General features: G+C 43.1%; 1 protein-coding gene across 2 annotated transcripts in view; it reads left to right on the top strand.

The window, feature by feature from the left end:
• PPARA (peroxisome proliferator activated receptor alpha) overlaps positions 1-17978 on the top strand; it is a 55789-nt gene extending 37811 nt beyond the window's left edge. Inside the window, exons 4-9 of one of the 2 annotated variants that reach the window (XM_018570332.1) lie at positions 4621-4778; positions 9622-9760; positions 11280-11479; positions 13722-13724; positions 14839-15286; positions 17371-17978. In XM_018570332.1, the coding sequence (XP_018425834.1) occupies positions 4621-4778; positions 9622-9760; positions 11280-11479; positions 13722-13724; positions 14839-15286; positions 17371-17618 (1196 nt within the window). In that variant the 3' untranslated portion in view covers positions 17619-17978. The remainder of the gene's footprint in view (positions 1-4620; positions 4779-9621; positions 9761-11279; positions 11480-13721; positions 13725-14838; positions 15287-17370) is intronic. The other variant, XM_018570325.1, reaches the window with a different exon arrangement.
• Positions 17979-19073: the final 1095 nt, after the last annotated feature.

Genomic DNA, 19073 nt, shown 5'->3' with positions numbered 1-19073 from the left:
AGCTTTGCGTGCAGTGTGTGAGCTGAGTGCAGTCAGATGATTGACAGCACCTTCAGCCAATCGGCTCGTCCGTAACAACCTGCCAGCTGTCGCATGGCTGAAGTTGAAATTGTTGATCTCGGCACGCTCAGCTCCGCGAGCTCTCGCAAGCTGAGGTGCCGAGCAGAAAATTACATGACACACTGCTCGCAAAGGCAGCGCGCCCCCACTCCGTGCTGCTTCGCGTGCAGTGTGTCACGGCCTTTAGACTGCACAATGGGCCCTTGGTGACTGAGGGGCCAATTTCTGCTAGTTGGAGGTTGGTCAGGTTCTTGGACCCCTCCTGATGTCACATAGACTCTAAGGCATGTGAAAAGTGGAAAACACTTTTCTTGACACCGTTACCATGTACTTGGATGAGCTATTCAAGCTGTGTCCACAGTGAGCAGCATCTTTACCCCCTGCCTGGAATGCTTCTTCCATTGCTTTTTGGCACCACTTAAACTGGAAGAGAAGGAGGTGTTCACTGTCTGACCCCATATTATGAAACAAAAGTTCATGGAATAATAAAAGCTAGTCGTCTGTCTGTCTATCATCTATCTATTTACAGTGACGTTATCAGGAATTAGTTGAATGGGGGGGTTAAAAAGTACCAAAGGGGGTCCCATTGTGATTTTGTCCACCACTGTATAATGGACAAAATAGCTTCTTATCAGAGTGAATTCTGGAGGCAAGCCTGGCTGCTGCTAGGTGCTGATTACAATGCAGCTCCAAGTTCCTTTCCTTGCTACATGTCTATAGGCCTAGGCGATTAGTGATATCAGATGTTGAAAGGATTAAGGTTCGGAACAGATGACTGAAGGGAGCCGAAAGCAGCGTTATCTTAAGTAAGGGTACATATTTTAGCAAGATTCTTAACATAGCTTTATGTGAACATTTGAGTGTGGGTCCACTTTAAAGGTGACAAGAGGTTCAGACAAGTCAAAGTCACAGTGTTAATAGGAAAGAAAGGAAGGGGTAAACACAAAATGGGAAATACCACCCATAAGAAATTGTATGTATTTTATGCAGCACTTTACAAACTGTACATTCACATCAATCCCTGTCCTCGAAGGGCTTACAATCTAAGGACCCTATTTCATATGGATACATGCAACACTAGGGCCAATTTTTAGAAAGGAGTCAATTAACCTACCAGCATGTCTTTGTAGTGTGGGAGGAAAATATATAATTCTGCTCCTCTTGTGGTTAATAAATGTTAAAACAAAAAAGCTCCCAGAGGAAACCCACACAAGGACAGGAAGGATATGCAAACTCCATGGAGATTGTGTGTGCCTGGGATTCGAACAGGGGACCCCCAGTGCTTCAAAGCAGAAATGCTAACCACTAAGGCACTGTGCTGCCCATATGAAATGCAAAATATATCATTCTGCTCCCCTTGTGTTTAATAAATGTTAAAACAAAAATGAAGACTGGAAGGAAAAGGGAAAATAGAAAAGATAAAAATAAAGTAGACAAAAGAACAAAAAGAAGGGAGGATGGTGAGTGACATGGGTTAGGTACCTTTCTTGTCAGTTGTTAGGCATTGGTAGGGGAAAACGAGCGAGCATGTTTCTCCAGCACTTTTAGTGTGACATTATAGTACCAAATGAGTGGGATCAGGTCTTCATATGAATTCATTTCAAGTAAACATTGAGTAAGATTATATGTAACAAACAGAAGCAGCTTTTTATGGAATTTTAGCAAATTGTCCATGATAATGATGCCACTGAGATGCCCTAGTAGGATGAAGGCTCAATTAGATCTTTACCGCTAGGAACCGAATGGTAGGACCACCCCTAACCTCTAACACAACAGCGACAGGTTCAGCTATCCGCAATCAATGAATTTTCTATATGTTCCTTGGGATAATCTGCTAAGTGGTGCAAGACACATTAATGGATCATGTAGTGGATACTTCATAGATGGAGAACTCTGCCTGGCAGTACCTCACCCATGCACATAGGGATTTCCCTGCTGGGCTCTTGGGTTGGAAAAGACCCAGTCATGAATTGAACAGTGATCCGCTTTTCTTTTGTGTGGCGTTGTTCTTATAATTTTTACGACCTATTGCTTGCATCATTTTTTTGCTCATTAAAGCTGACTTTTTTTCAATAAATGGCAACCTAGTGAGCATTGTGTCATCTCCTGAGAGGCCAGAGTTTAGGGCAGCATCAGGTGAATAACTGGAAACTTCCCTGGAAGAACAGGGAGTAGGCCGTAGGAATTTGTGGGAATAATTCTCCATCTGTTATTGGTGGGGGAAGGTGACCTGTAGAATGAACTATTGAATAAATTACAGCAAAGCCATTCATGAGATCTCTGCAATGGCTCTGAACTAGTAAACTAAGAATAGTCTGACTGCGGCCCACCATGCGTTGCCCTCCAAACCCAGGAAACAGATATTGTTGAACGCTTTCTCAGCACTGAACTTTTCAGTTTGTCTGATTCTTGCATTTATCCAATAAACCTCATAAATCACCAAGACTGAAAAAGAAGGAACATACAAAATGTGTAATTTGTCTCTAGATGTGGAATAGGGGTGAATTCTTACTATGCGACTACGAATACGGAGGCTGAGAGGGGAGTTCTGGCATTTTAGAGATGTTTCCTTACGTCTTGTCGTGTCCTCAGGACAGGGAGTGAAATAAATCTTCCCAATAAAACACACATGGCAGGTAAAGATTTCTGGGCAATTAAAAAAAAGTTAACCCTTGCAGTGGAGCTAGTCCCACACTGCAAGGGTAAACTGATTGTTTTGGCCCAGGGGCCGGAATAAAGAAGATATACTCACCCGATCCTTGGTCCTGCTGAAGTCAGTGCTTACCTCTCTCCCCTGGGCTCTGACGGTGGAATGTCTCTCGGCGTCCTCATGGCTCATTCAAGTCAATGGACTTGTATTACATGTGATGACCTCCAGGGTCCTTAGACCACCAAAGTCCAGGGCAGAAGAGGCTGCAGGGATTGGTTTAGCAGCCAGGTGGGACTGAGGATCGGGTGAGTATATATGTTTTATTTTAGACCCTAGACCGAAACGAACACTTAACCCTTTCAGTGCGGTGCTAGCCCCACTGCAAGGGTTCATTTTTAAAATGTCCAGAGTTCTTCTTTAGCAATTCCCTACACTTGATGTAAAACCAAAATATTTCTGGCCCTGGCAACTTCACAAGCACAGCCACAATTGTCCACACTCCACTGAGGTGCACCAGCTCATACCCATCACAAATAGACGTAAAGAGCGCCTATCCTCCTCTAGTGATCTCCTCTTTAATACCGATATAAAATGATAAAATACTACTCACAAAAGCAGAAGACTAAAATGTTTGTAACGTGACCACACTGCTCCAGACACAAGTCATCCAAACTGCTAAAATGTAATTGCCCTATTACCATGCTACACACTGAGAATGAGAAGCAATGTGGGCTGATGGCCAACACGTTTCTGGGGTCATACCGTCCTCATCAGAGCCTGTCAGTAAGAGATCCCTGATAGGCTTAAAGTTGAACTCCTGGCAAAAAAAGATGTCATCAATAGTCACAAAATCCCCTTTAGGTGCACAAAATGCCTTTGCAAACTCCGATATCAGCTACACTACAGCTAAACTACAGGAGGGGGCGGAGATTAGACCAGTCACCCTGCACAAAGAAAGAGCAGCAGTGACCGGTCTTTATTACAGGAAGCTCCAAGTTTCACACTAGATTACTGCACAGATTTAGAAGGAATACACAAACAAAGCTCACCAAGATTCAAGTAAGAATACACATGGCTTTTGTATTTAGACAATATTTGCTTATCCTGGAGTTCAGATTTAAGGCTGCTCCTCCAGCAAATCAATGTTGGGCATCGCCTGTAGTCATGACGACAGGGGTGCTGTTCAACAAATTGTTTCTAGCCAATACTGTCCTTGCATTGCAGTTACTAGAGGACCTCAAACACATCACTGACAGACCCCAAACTAACATTACACTTCCAGGCATATCTGAGGGAAAACAGGGCCAGCAAATTAAATAAGTCCATTGCATGCAGACCACCCTAGATAATGCCCACATGTGTTGCTGAGCCTCCATGATTGAAATAACAGAAATCCAAGAAATGAAATGGGTGGGCCAGGACACTAAAGCAGGGGAGGAAAGTGCTAGATGATGCTGAACGTCCTTCAGCCAGGAAATGAGGTGGGCTCTATCTGACTTTCTCCAGTTTCTAATGCACATTAGGAGAAGCTCACAGTGTTCAGTGAAATCAGAGTAAGCAGTTTCAGTCCAGGAGGGAAGCCGGTACAACTCTGCAAGACTGAAGAGAAGGCCGGAGTTCAGCTTTCTTTCATTAGCATGTTGATGAGGATGGAAAGGTAGAACAATGGAAGGCAAAACATAAGCAGATTAAACTTCAGCTTCAAACAGCTTATTTTTAGAGATAAGCTCTGCTGTGGAATCCATAGAAATGTTCTTTGTGTAGACCAGAGATCTTCTGAAAGAAAACTGCAACGTTATAATAAAAGATTATCAGAGACAATGTAATAAATTCAGTTATATACCCCCACCCCCCCCATGTTATCTGATCACTGGGTGAGCACAATATCTTTCTTCTTGGTGTTGCTGCAGATACCCTCTCACCAGCATCCAGCCCGTCTTCAATCACATTCCCAGCAACACTGAGCGGCACAGAAGACCCCAACAAGTCACTGAGCATCGAGTGTCGGGTGTGTGGAGATAAAGCATCAGGATTTCACTATGGAGTGCATGCCTGCGAGGGCTGCAAGGTACGGAAAAGTAAAGTGTGTGTGTCTCAAATACATAAACGATGCACCTGGCGTCAAACACCCCGGAAGACTGAGAACAGTCAGTGGTAAAAAAGGTATTACTGCTGAGGACCACACCTGAGAGGACATGAGTATTGCAGCCGGATCACCTTTGTGTTAAAGTGACACTACACTCAGAAGTTAAATCTTAAAAATACATTCAAGTACCCTAACTATTAACAAAAATGTATCTTATGTGTGTATCACTCGGCTGTAGATCCTCAAACCATCTCTGAATTGGTGCTGACACTGTCCTTCCTTCTGGAGGGTGACCACTTTTCTTCCCCATGGTCCCTGTGTGTGTTGTAAAGTAGTCACCACTCCAAGCTCACTCCTGTGATGGACTACAATCTCAATACAAATGAATAAACTAAATGTGAGATTGTAGTCCATCGTAGTAGCGAGCTTGGGAAGAAAAAAACTGTTTCCTTAGTTTTTGTTAAAATAAAATTACAAGGACAGTAATAACCCCAAATTGTCCCCTTTTTGGAAAGTAGACACCCCAAGGTGATCACATCTTTTGCCACAATTTTCTAGAAAAGAAGAAAAATGCTGGTATTTAGGGGGTTAAAACATGGAACCTGGTATGGGTGCACAAGATACTTTAAATGTACAGGTCATACACAGAGGGGGCAGTAAGTGAAGGGGTTAATGAACAGGTCACATATAGTAGGAGGGTGGAGATGAGGGGGTTAATATACAGATCACAATACATGCACGGGCTGGGGATCAGATGTGTAGAAGAGGAGGTTACAGAAAGGGTTAAAAAATAAAAGCATCACAGTGAAAATGAATGAAGGGATCAGCGGCTGCTGCTGACCCATTAATTAATTTTCCATTCATAAATTACTATGACTCCTCTCCTTCCTCTGAGGAATCTACATGCCAGCCATGTAGATACTACCATGTGTTTGCTGTGATTGGTCATCACTAGGGCTGCAACTAATGATTATTTTCATAATCGATTAGTTGGCTGATTATTTTTTCGATTAATCGGATAAGAAAAATTTAATTAATACCATCCTTAATTTAAAATGAAATGTGAGTGTTACAAACATACAGTTTACTTCAGAATAAAACTGCATGCACAATTTTTTGGAATCGCACTGCAATGGAACACACGGCATTGTGGTACCGTGTGTTTCAGTGCGGGCGATCACTCTGTGGGTGGGAGGTGTGTATAGGGTGCCATTGAAATAAATGGCACTGCCACGCACCTCTCACAGCAGAATTTGTCAGGCCCAAACCAAAAATTACTTTTTCCCCCACCTTTTTATATATTTAAAAAAAATGATTGTATTGTAAGCACATGGCGTTTGAAGAGCTTCAGCCAGGGAATGACAGCTGCCAGCGGCAAGATTCCACCGAGGGCAGCTGAATGTAAATACAGCAGGTAGTGGCCTGGTGCAATAGCCAGCCGGCTATTGGTTATTTGAAATTGCAAAAGCCACTATTGCACCCACCCACTGCTTGCTGTGCCTTCCTCTCAGCATGGAGGAGAGAGCTAGGGGATCCAGCCAACTATTCGATAATGAGAATAGTTGACAACTATTCTTGTTATTGATTATTATTGATTATTGGATTAGTTGGTTGCAGCCCTAGTCATCACAGTGATCACATGGTAACTAGCTGCTCAGATCAGCCTGGTGCACGGTCTCTTTTTACTGAGCCATCTAACGACAGCTCAATATACAGCAGATAGCGGGCGGAATGGGTACCCGCTGGTTCTTTCCACAGTGATGTTTTTAAAAGGCTGTGGGGAAATAACAGGCCCCAATGCTTATAGAAAAATGTTTAAACCTACTGGTCTTTATGGCACATTGGATTATTACGTTATTAGATGTTTGTACCTTCTTCTTGATCACTTGCGGTTTCTGAAGTTTATAAGATCTATAAGATAAGTATTTTGTATTTTTGATAAGGTTTACCTTGGTAGACATATGCCTTTTTATCCATGCTACAAGACTATATCATTGACCTTAATTTGACTTTGTCAGATTTTAAGGGCAATAAAGCAATGAATGATCGTATGATGGTACAAAGTGCAGGAGCTGTGCGACTGATGGTTGTTTTGTCAGCGTACACAGAACTCTTTGCTTTACAAAGTAACCCGGGACATGTCGCACATCGTGCTCCTTCGCATTTAACAATCAGCATCTGTCATTGTTTTATTTGAAGCGCCTGCCGTGCTGTATATGTAATATAATATTTAACTGGGCACTGTAAATATTCACCAGCAGATGAGGTTGCTGGGTACAGTATATTGTGTAACAAGGCAAGCATTCCATGCATTTCTAAAGCCACAACACGCTGTTCATGTGCATTGAGGAAGTACATCATATGTCATCTTCAGTAAGTTTACAAACATCTGCATGGATATGGTTATTAGTAGTGGGATAGAACTTATGGAAATTCAGTATAGAAATACAGATTTACTTTTAGTTTTTGACCATAGGTACCCTTTTACATTGCAGTGACAGTACAGAAATACCTTCTCATCAAAGGAAAACCGAAGCGTGTTTTCTTGGAGTATGCATTTACAGATAATATTGCAGCTTCCTTCAGGAACATGCTTTTTGTAATGACAGTCAAAGATTAAAGAGACCCTGTCAGGTCTCAACATCTTTTAATTCAGAAGATCCCTACTATTCTAGATAGTGTATCCTCGCTCATTCTCCTTCCTCTCATCCGTTCTACCACTGCATCCTCCATAAGACTCTTTGGCAATTTACACTTTCCGGGAGTGTTAGATGCCTTTGTTCCACGTCATACAATGGTTCCTTCCTATAACCCCTATGTGACTTATGGGTGGAAGAAAGGAACCAAACACACAGTGGGGGACACAAGGATCCAACAGTTCCAGAAGCATTGAATTCCAAAGAAGCTTTCCAAGGCTAGAGCAGGGGAACAGAGGAGAGGTAGGAGAAATGGGCTACCGGAGAGGTGAGTTTACTCTACTTCTAGGCATTCAAGCACATAAACCGCACTCTACTCTGTTTCTTTGCTGAACTGCAACAAGCTTTATTGATACCAGATAGATCACGCACACATTCTTTTCCTGCGTCGAACAAGACATTTCACCCAATTGGCTTACTTACACCAACTCCTATGATTAAGCCCATGCCTGATGAGGGAGAGAATGTCTGTCTGACCTATCTGGTACCAATAAAGCTTGTTGCAGTTCAGCATAAAACACAGCAGAGTGTGTGGCTCATGTATTTGAATACCTGGAGGGGATTGAGATTCCATAGAGCCTGTGTATCTATGGCTGGTCACTGTATATGTTTGCCTGCAGCAGTGTCATTTACACACACATATATGCTGCTTGTATTGCAGCGACTTTCTAGAGTAAAACATGTAGAGACCCGGGGAGGGTATCTTTAACTTGTTTACTGTTTCATATGTATGTACAACTGCATTTCATATGCAGGCGGGTAGACTCTACCTCTGTGTGAGCAGGCCATCAGGTCTATTGATGAACTATGAAGTGACTAATGAATGGTATACTAGCACAGGGCTCAAAATGTCAGGTCCTGAGCTACTAGCCAGGCCTTCAAAGTTATTCGCCACCAGTTGCCCTGCATAACACAAACAAACACACACAGGGCACAACGCGCACACAGCACCATACACATACAGCCACAGCACAACGCACAGGGCATTACACATACAGCCACAGCACAATGCACAGAGCATTACACATACACATTTCATCTGAAATTAATTTTTATTCTTCGCACATGTCTAATAATATGCGTGTGGGGGGGAGCAGTTTTCACTTTTTTAAAATAATTTTTTACATTTTTTATTTTTATTTTATGATTTATTTATTTTTTACTGTTGGGGGGGCTTTGTGGAAATATTAGGGGTCCAAACAGACCCCTGACATTTCCCTTTTAAAATAGAAAAGAAATTGAGGACACCAAATCCTCAATTTCTTTTTCAGCAGCCTCAGCACTCAGTGAATGGGAAGCACTCAGTACAGAGGCTTTTTTTTTCCCCCCGCCCCCCCCCCCCGGGACGGACGGACGGACGAGGGAGCGCTGTGGCGAGTGGAAATTTTGAGCCCTGTGCTAGCATATTGTTTTCCAAGTTATCTCTGAACACTGTTCTTCTATTGTGCAGCTGACAGAACTCCTGTGTTCGTTATTGTTTTGTGTTGGGTGACTTCCTTTCTTATATCTGCAAACAGCCTGTGGGAGGGCAATTATGTGAATGACATCACAGATCACTGCAGTTGATTGGCTACAGTCACAATGTGTCTAACAATTTTCGGCACAGCTCCTTCGACAAAAGTCAATTAAAAAATCGATGGTTTCGAACGGAGGGGTGTCGGCAGGGCCACACACTGCTCAAGGGAAATTCTCCTAAATGTAAACATTTGATGGTCTGTGATGATTTTGTCTTAGGGCTAGTTCACACTAGCCCCAGTGCGTTCTGGCCCAATTGGTGCATTACTTGGGCATTACTTCAATATAGCGCCACGCCCCCTCCTGCCCCAAAACAAAGTGTGGCGGCCAGAAAGCGATGGTGTGAACTAGCCCTTAAAGGGATAGTCCACTAAAAACTGACCTCCAACTCTGTATGTATGGAGGGCTCTAGGGGTTATATCTGAGCACCTTATGTATTTGTTATTTATTTGGAGAACCCACGAGTTATAAGAAGTTGGTGGTTTGTTCAGTCCACCAGCTTCCAGGCATTAACGTTTTCAGTGGACCATTCCCTTGGCAGTTGACTGGTAGAATGCAAGATTTATTTTGTTTTATTTCATGTTTCTGCAAAGTCTGACATATTCTTCTTTTAGGGCTTTTTCCGAAGAACAATACGCCTGAAACTAGTATATGACCGTTGTGAGCGGGCCTGTAAAATCCAGAAGAAAAATCGGAACAAGTGCCAATATTGCCGGTTCGAAAAGTGCCTTAGTGTGGGAATGTCCCATAATGGTAAGTTACAATACCTGTTTTTTTTTATTACATGTTATGAAAGTGTCAGGTCATTCTGTATGAACATACTTTAGAAAGGACAGTGTATTCCAACCCATCAGTCTTTTAAGAAGCGCTTCTCATTGGTCAGCACATTGTGCGTGTTAGAGAGTGCTGCTGCCCAGCTACCACAATGTGTCACAGAATGGGGGCAGCATTCAGCGCGCGCACATCCCGTTTATTTACATGCAGATGGCGAGGTTGGTTTTAATTATTTTTTAACTTTTTTTTAAACTTTTATTTCATTTTTGCTTTCTTGTTCTTTTTTTAAACTTTGTTATTATATTATTTATTTAACAAGCCCATGTGTGAGTACAGTACTCCTGTCTCACTGATCACACAGAGCAGATTGGAGTACAGATGTTCTCCGGTCTGCTCCCCATTCTCCATCCTGATGTATTTGCCAGAAAACCATGGTGGAGGGGAGGGGGGATAAACAGGCCGCTTACAAGTGTTCTGGGGGGCAGTACAGCCGCCCAGATCACTTGACAAAACGGCCCCCCTGCTCTACCTTTAGCCAAGCTGCTTGACCAAAGCAGGGCTAAGTGTAGAAAAAAAACACATGCCCAGCGCTTGGAACTGCATGTCCCAGGTGTCGGGTGTTAGGAATTCCGCACCCCTACAGTCATGTTTGAGACCAGTTACGGCAGCCAAGGGTAAGTGCAGAGCTGTCAATCCCTCTAGGTCTCCTGAGCTCCACCCTTTTCTGAGGTCGCATTGGGCGCTGAACATCATCTCACTGCTACATACATATGGGCTAAATGAAGGAGATGAAATGCCAGTTTATTCTTGTGACCAGTTATATCACCAGTATCAGCTGAATTCCAGAGAACTCCCAATTCCCTGATGGATTTGCCATAGTAATACCAGAAATCTATTTTTTAGCACGTTTGGCATCATGTCTCGCTGCTTACAGATCATGGTTTGTAAATCTATTGCAAGGTTTCATACCTGGAGATCCTACCAGTAACAGCACTTCCTGTTGCAGGCTGGCAACACAAAGCCAGTGCCTCTCAATTAGCACCAGCATTACCATCCTCCCATGTTTGCTTCTTGAGTTGGCTGGTGGGCTGCCTATTGGTTCTATCAGATAGGCAGGCCAGAGGCCAAATAAAGATGTGCAAACAGCAGGCTGAGAATGCTGCTGCTCATTGAAAGGAAGTGGCTTAGCGTTGCCAATCTGCAACAGGAAGTGCTCGTACTGGCAGGATTTCCAGGTAATAAACGTTGCAATAGATTTACATAAAATTATGTGTTTAGGGAAACTGTGTACAGTGAGGGTTGATGCCAAATATACTGAAAAACTAGATTTTGGTACATAGCAGAATCTGCTTTGAACCTGCACTAGACAGATAGAGAATTCATGTCTGGATCTAGTTGCTTTTGCGGGGCAACACAGACCCTACTTGTTTCAGGCACTTTGACAAGCGATGGCCTCTTTGTTTTTCTGCTAATTACAAGGTCCCTTGTGTCTTTTCAGCGATTCGGTTTGGGAGAATGCCTCGTTCAGAAAAAGCAAAGCTGACGGCGGAAATTCTGACCAGCGAGCAGGATATCAAGGACTCTCACATAGCCGACCTTCTGTCCCTGGCCAAACTCCTCTATGATGCCTATCAGAAAAACTTCAATATGAACAAATTAAAAGCTCGGGCCATTCTCACGGGGAAAGGCAGCAACCCAGTAAGTCTTTTTTCTTATTTTTTTATGGCTGTTCCCCCTCCAGAGACCCGAAAAGGTCCTCCGTGATAAATGTTGCAGCCCTCAAGGCCAGTCTGACCTTCCTTGAACTTGTGTGCAGACTGTGCTAGTGCAGGTGTGTTCTTTTCTGCTTGTCTTCCTGATAAAAACTTGCCACTTCTTTCCAACAAATACAGAAAGTTTCATTAGATAGAACACTTGCTCTTACAAAGAAAACACCACTGGGCTAACATAAAAGAACGATCAGTTACTTATGCAGATAAAAAAATTTAACGTTTCAGGACTGTATCAAGAGAGAACATAATGGGACATAATTTAACCAGTTGACATCCGCGCTGTTAAACCCCCTTCCCAACCAGGCCATTTTTCAGTATTCAGCGCTGCGGTACTTTGACTGACATTTATTACGTCATGCAACGCTGTACTGAAATTTATTTTATACCATTTTTTGGGGACAGATAGAGCTTTCTTTAGATGGTATTTATTCACCACTGGGGTTTTTATTTTTTACTATATTAAGGAAATTAATGTCACCTGTGGACCCCGAAAAAACGAGCACATATAGACGATCGGCGGGCTATAGAGCCGACGATCGTCTATATGTGAAACACCCGGTAACGGGTGTTTGCATTGCACGGGTCTTTTCTGCCCGTGCGCGCCCGCGAGCAGAAACAAAATGACCCGCCAATGCAGCAGTGCCGTCCGTCCGTTTTTTTACAACTAGTTAAAGCAACCCTGTCACATTTAAAAACAATCTCCAGCAAGGGAGGACTGTGCTGAGGGACATTTCTCTCATAGGACAGTGCAAATAAAATATGTTGGGCTGGTGGCCCTGAGTGGAAAAAGTCTTAATTTAGGCATTAATCAGAGCAGCATCAACAGTCAGTGACCCATGGTGGACATTATTTCACCCTGTTTCCCCAAAAATAAGACCTACCCCGAAAGTAAGACCTAGCACTATTTCTCAAGATTCCTGTAATATGAGACCTACCCCCAAAATAAGACCTAGTTTGGTGGTAGCATGTGAGGGGGAACTTGAAGACCAGGAGAGATGGTATCAGCCTGCAGGGACATACTGTATCAGGGGATGACAGGGGACTCCCTCCAGCCGGCGCAGTGACAGGGAGCACTCCAGTACCATACTTCAGCAACTGCTGTCCCCCGAAGGCACTGCTTAATGTAAAGGTAAATGGTACCGTACTTTACCGCGCTGTCCACTGTCTGATGTCCGCACTGCTGGTACCGCTGTCCGGTACTGTGACAGGCGGAGTGATACCAGATAGCTTTGGATTGTTGTACATGAATAACTTTAGATTGTTGTACATTTTGTTGCACATAAAAAAAAAAGACATCCCCTGAAAATAAGACCTAGTGTGTTTTTGTGGGGCAAAAAAAATATAAGACAGTGTCTTATTTTCGGGGAAACACTGTAGCTATCTGCTCTTTATTCAGACATGTACTCACACCATCCGCCTGAGGAAGTTCTTTTAGTACCGTCTTTCTTTGTGGATCTGAGATGCCCTGTGTCTGAATGCTGAGAATCTGATGCTGAGGATGTGAAAAGGTGTGTCACACTAAAGCATGTTCTTTAGGAACATCTATCTTTCACCATGGCCACCAATCGATGTACCGTAGCACACTTTTTTTTAGCCCTGTCCTCACCATGAAAGGACCACTTGGTTGTAGTTAACCCCCAGACCAAAGAATCCTAGACTTCCCCTTGTAATACACCTTTCTCTCTGCTTCTGCCACTAAGAAATGGTCCCCTGAAGGAAAATCAACACTTCAGAAGTGTCAATCTCTGTGGTCCCCTCCAGCTCTCATTGGTTCCTGTTGACCTCTTATGAATGGTGTTCATAGGGAGAAAAGAAGTGACCAAAGAGCCACAAAACCTTAAATTGTTGCCTTTGCCAAGCTACCTTTGCCCTTCCTATCCACTGCTAGTGTTACAATGATTCTCACTAGAAGTTGAATTCATAAGTAAAAAGTTGTTTTGTATTCCTGGATCAGGCTGCTTTTTATGCAGGGCAGCGTCTGGTTAATAGATATAGAGTAAATGTACAAAGTTCAGAAGCTCAGAGTTCGTTAGTAAACTTGTTCATCTTGCAATGTACCTGCAGCAGGGTCACTCACAATGTTTCAGGCTGACCTCTATGCTACTTTGTGATCAACAGCCTCTGGGGCAAATGTTTCAGTGCAAACATGATCGGGATTATCCTGTCAGGCTGTACAGAGATCAGTGGAGTGGTGTGCAGAGGGCACTGACCCTTAGCAACCAATCAGGCTGCACTGTATTGAAGTCAGGTGTATAAAAAAGGTGAGTTGTGATTGGCTCCTGTGGGTTACTGTGCTTTGCTGATTGCTTTTCGGCATAATAAAAGACACATGTGACAGACTGCCATTGTTAACAGGCTGCCATTGTTACTTGTTTTAAAAGCATACCTAAGCAGAAATGTAATATACTGCAGCTTAGATATAGTGGATCATGCATTCGTTTTTTCATGCATCTTCCCTTTATTTTTCTCTCCCGTTCATTGAAGGACACAGGGAACAGATCGGAGATCATGTACTGTAGGGTAATATCGCCACCTGCAGGAGAAGGACGCTAGGCACAAAAAAACTAAAGACCAATTACAGCCTAGGGGCGGCCCCTGCCGGTGGCCAAACCCCCCACCTACTGAGAAGTCTCCAGTTTTTTGCCTAGCGTCAGGAGTAAGGAGCTAAGAATTTTCCTCTTGGTCATCCTGCCAGTAACACATTTCCTGTCCTACAGTGACAATGCTGACTCACTGTGCTGTATCTATGAAGGAGCAGAGTTTTCACCCTAGGACACGACTAGCGTCATCACTAGTGATGAGCAGGGGCTTGGTGCAAACCAAGTTCACCCAAGCCTGCGCAAAACTGTCACTGACACACCACCTCCTGGACCAATCAGTTATAGCAGGGGCATTCCCAAGCCCTTTGTAATGTGTAGCTGTGGGCCAGGGAATGCCCCGGCCGTAATTAACTGGGCTTGGAGGGGGGAGTTTCAGTGACAGTTTTTCGCAGATGTGGGCAAACTGGGCTCACACTAAGCCCATGAGCATCATTAGTTACCACCCTAGGAAAGAATTACAGAACCCCCCCCTCCTCTTCTCTATAGCAGTTCAGCACAGGCAGACTGAACAGGAAGTTATCAGCTGACATAATCAGCAGGTATTTTGTTGTACTTATCGAGCAGATATAACAAAACACTTTCATATGAAATAATTAACAAGCCAAAAAGAAGCAAATATCAGAAGTGGTTACAGTTACGTACACTTTATTCTCATATTCTACCTACATTTGTGTCTTCCTTGCAGCCATTTGTGATACATGACATGGAGACGTTGTGTATGGCGGAGAAAACACTGGTAGCCAAATTAGTGGCCAACGGTATTCAGAACAAAGAAGCCGAGGTACGCATCTTCCACTGCTGTCAGTGCACTTCGGTAGAAACGGTCACAGAACTTACAGAGTTTGCCAAATCCATACCGGGTTTTACTGAGCTGGACCTAAACGATCAGGTGACTCTGTTAAAATACGGAGTCTACGAAGCCATGTTTGCCATGCTGGCTTCAGTGATGAACAAAGACGGGATGTTGGTGGCTTATGGAAATGGTTTTATTACCCGGGAGTTCTTGAAGAGTTTGAGGAAGCCAATTGGTGACATGATGGAACCGAAGTTTGAGTTTGCCATGAAGTTCAATGCCCTGGAACTGGATGACAGCGATATTGCATTGTTTGTTGCTGCTCTTATTTGTTGTGGAGGTAAGACTTTCTTCATATGTAAAGCTATAAAAAAAATCCTAAGTGTCCAACTGCCACTATCACAACAGCAATGACTTCTCACTTCTTCATGTGAATGCACGTAGTCATAGTTTTATTATTGACAATAAAACACAGATAAAATAAATATAAGGGAACTGTACTACATACTAAAAGGGTTTGTCTATGCAGTTCTGAGGTGTACAGAGCCCCATCACACAGCACAGCCAGGCAACACCTAAAATTAAAGCTAAACTCTGGATGCGACATTCATTTAAATGTATTCCTCTATTGCTGCAAAGGATATAAACCCACTGTATGTGCACCCAATGCCTTCGCATACCCAGATATTACCTTGTAAACTTAGCAGTGACAAAATCATTGTGCTGTACATAGCCTGTGCAGACAGTAGTGCTGGGGGGAAGATGTCAATCAGGTCCATTCACTGTAGGCTGCCTGCAGAAGACAACAGGAGGAGGGGCGGAAACAAGACCAGTCATCCTGAACAAGGAGAAAACACAGCAGTGACTGGTCTTTATCACAGCAAACTCCTGTACAGAGGCAAAGTTTTATTCTGGATTACTTCACCAATCTGGAAATACACAAAGCTCACTAAGATTTAAGTAAGAATACACATGGATTTTGTATTTAGACAAAATCTGCTTATGCAGGAGCTTTAAGGAATACAGTGGTGTCCTCCTTCCAGCCCCTGCTGGGACAGTAAAAAAGAGCAGCAGCAAACTGATGAGGTCATCTTTCTGCTCTCTCCTCCAATCAGTATGTTGATGGTCAACACATTTGCATGCAGCACACCTGATTGGCTCTCAGTCATAACCCTCCCTCTCCTAGACTGCTGTACAGGATTTTCAAGCAGCTGGTACAAACTCAGGTACTTACACTAAGTACATTTTAACCACTTTACGTCCTGGACTGTGGGCGTTCAGCGCACATGAGCGGGAAATCTGCTTGAATTGTAATTAGCCAGCGATGCCTGTTTAGTTACAAGCGTTTCAGCGGCTGTGGAGCCGCAAATCGCTTGTATTATGCATATGGGTGTGTGCCCCGCCACCGCCGATCCCGAGCTCTGCTGTGCCCGGTGGGGGCCGGGACCGGCACAGCGGCTCTCTCACTGGAGATCAGAGGGAGATCAGTACACGATCTCCCCGCTGGTCTCTGAATGTAGGAAGTGAGGTATATTACATCACTTCCGCATTCAGCTGCCATTCCCGGCTACAGAAGCCGGAGAAAGAAGCTGGTGAAGTAAATCTCTTCTTCATCAGCTTCTTTGGGGGTCCCTAGGTGACATTAGGGATCTTAGAAACCCCTGGAGTCTCCATAAAGAGGACCTGTCACTGTAAATTGCTATCACATAGGGGGCGACCTAGCCCTCTGTGTGATAGCAATAAAGTTAAGTGAAAACAAAAAAATGAAAGTCACATATAAAAAACACAAAAAAAATTGTAAAGTCCCCTGCCCCCACATACATACACAAACATTCATCAGGTGCGCTTAAGTGTGGAAATTACGATTACGCTCATTGCACCGTAAATGTTACATATCACTGCGATCGTCGGAGCATGAGCAATAATTATTGAGCCATTAATTACTGTTAACACGAAACTGATGAGTGGTAAAAGCTTTTAAAGCGTCACCTATGGTTAATTTTGGGTATGGTAGTTTTTTGCTATTTCAGAGGCATGCAACATTTTGAAGCTTTGCATGTTTGGTGTCTATATACCCGACATGACGCCGTCGTTTATATTTTACCAAAAATTTGGGTAATAAATGTTTCATAACATAATAAAGGGAAACCATTTTTTCTGTACTTTTTTCGTTATATAGTTAAAAATAGAAAATAATTTTAAAAACCCCAGTGGTGATTAAATACCACCAAAATAAAGCTCTATGTTTCCCCACAAAATGGTATAAAATTCATTTCAGTACAACGTTGCATGACGGAATAAATGTCAGTCAAAGTACCGCAGCGCTGAATACTGACAAATGGCCTGGACAGGAAGGGAGTGTAAATAACTAGAATTAGGTTTTCACTGCTCAAATGATCAGTTTGCTCTGTTGTCTTCTAACAGACCGTCCTGGACTGCTCAATGTTCCTAGCATCGAGAGAATGCAAGAAAACATTGTCCACGTCTTGAAGCTTCACCTCCAGTCCAACCACCCGGATGACGGCTTCCTCTTTCCCAAACTCTTACAGAAAATGGCCGACCTGAGGCAGCTTGTAACGGAACACGCCCTCCTTGTCCAGACCATCAAAAAGACTGAAACCGATGCGTCTCTTCACCCATTACTGCAAGAGATCTACAGGGACATGTATTGAAGGCCAGAGGAATTGGTTCAAGGATTTTTTTAATCTTCGTTCTGATGGGAGCAAGGTTCTACAAAACCATTTTCTTCCTCTGGCGGGTTTGGTTAAACCGCATCCGTGCCTTCTACTTTGCCAGTGCTAAAAGACAGAAGTTCTCCAGTTGTTTTAACAAGTGGGGAAAAACAGTTCCTCATAGTCATATCAATCTTCCTAGAAATCAAAGAAAAAGGCTATATTTTAATTATGTCACAGGATGTCTCCAATTTTACAAGCCGTCTAGATTTTGATGATCATCTAGCAATATTAAATCAGGTTTAACTCAGGTTAATCCAAGGAGAGGGCTGTCCTTGGTATCATGGTACTCCACAGCTTTTACACTCGCTGGCATATTTTCAGAACATACCTTTTTATAGATGGCCAAAATCAGGAGGCTTTATGTCTTTAGGAGCAGACTTGGTTGGTTCCAGGTTCGGAGTATCACACAAACAGATGTACTTCTCAAAAACGACTATTGCTCACTGCCGTCCTTTGTTTAGTAAAGGTAAATGGAAACGTTTCAGCACATCGGACGTAAATTGCGCTATATGTGTTCTAACAGAACATCTTGGAGTCTGGGGATTGAAGATACAAGTGGGATGTTCTTATGTACTAAGCGCAAATGCATGAAACTTTGGTACACGGGTAAAGATGGCTGCTTCTACAAAAAAAAGTAAACTTTTAACGGTGAGCACGAAGATTCGGTTGTGGCACTATATGATGCATCTCCACCATGAGCCTAGTGTTGGGCTTTCAGGCTCCTTAAACTAAGAAATAGAGAATTTTATTACAGAATTTTATGTTCAATACTTAGAAATGTTTATGGAATATATTTGTAAAGGTACTTTGATATAAAAAATAAAAGTTATTTTGTAAAGCCAGCACACTACAAAGCCTACAGCACATGATAGCAAGTAGTGCAGAAGGAGATCTTTACCACAAGTGGACATGCCCATGTATATTTGAAAAAAAGATACCACTGTTTTCCAGAAGATGAGTTGGAAAAGAATTAGAAAGGTGACGCTAAAATGTACTAGAGATAGAATGAAATGTACATTTCTATCCTTTTAATAGTCAGAAACTCATTCGGGGGCATTTATCAATCTCGCCACACAGCAAGTCAATGCAGCCGCCACATCTAAGGACTGGTAAGCAGCGATATTGACATTTTAGTGTTGTCGTTTAGCTTTGCTTCAAAGTTCAAATACACATTTGTGCAAAAAATCTCTCTAGCCCTTTTAATACAATCAGATGTGTGACCCCCACCCCTGCGCGGGTCCACCCTGTCTGCAGCACGGCCGATACAAATCTACTGCTGGGCTGTCCTTGTCTGTGCATTATCGTCCCATGGACTTGCGCAAATTGTCGCAGACCTGTGTAAATCTGTTTTAGTTGGCTGCTCAGGATTCCAGGCACAGGGGCTGCAAATGC

Source organism: Nanorana parkeri, unplaced genomic scaffold (assembly GCF_000935625.1).
Source record: "Nanorana parkeri isolate BGI_ZX_2015 unplaced genomic scaffold, ASM93562v1 scaffold38, whole genome shotgun sequence".
NCBI lineage: Eukaryota > Metazoa > Chordata > Amphibia > Anura > Dicroglossidae > Nanorana > Nanorana parkeri.
The sequence above is the reverse complement of the archived record's forward strand: the minus strand, read 5'-3'. Positions and strand labels throughout refer to the sequence as shown.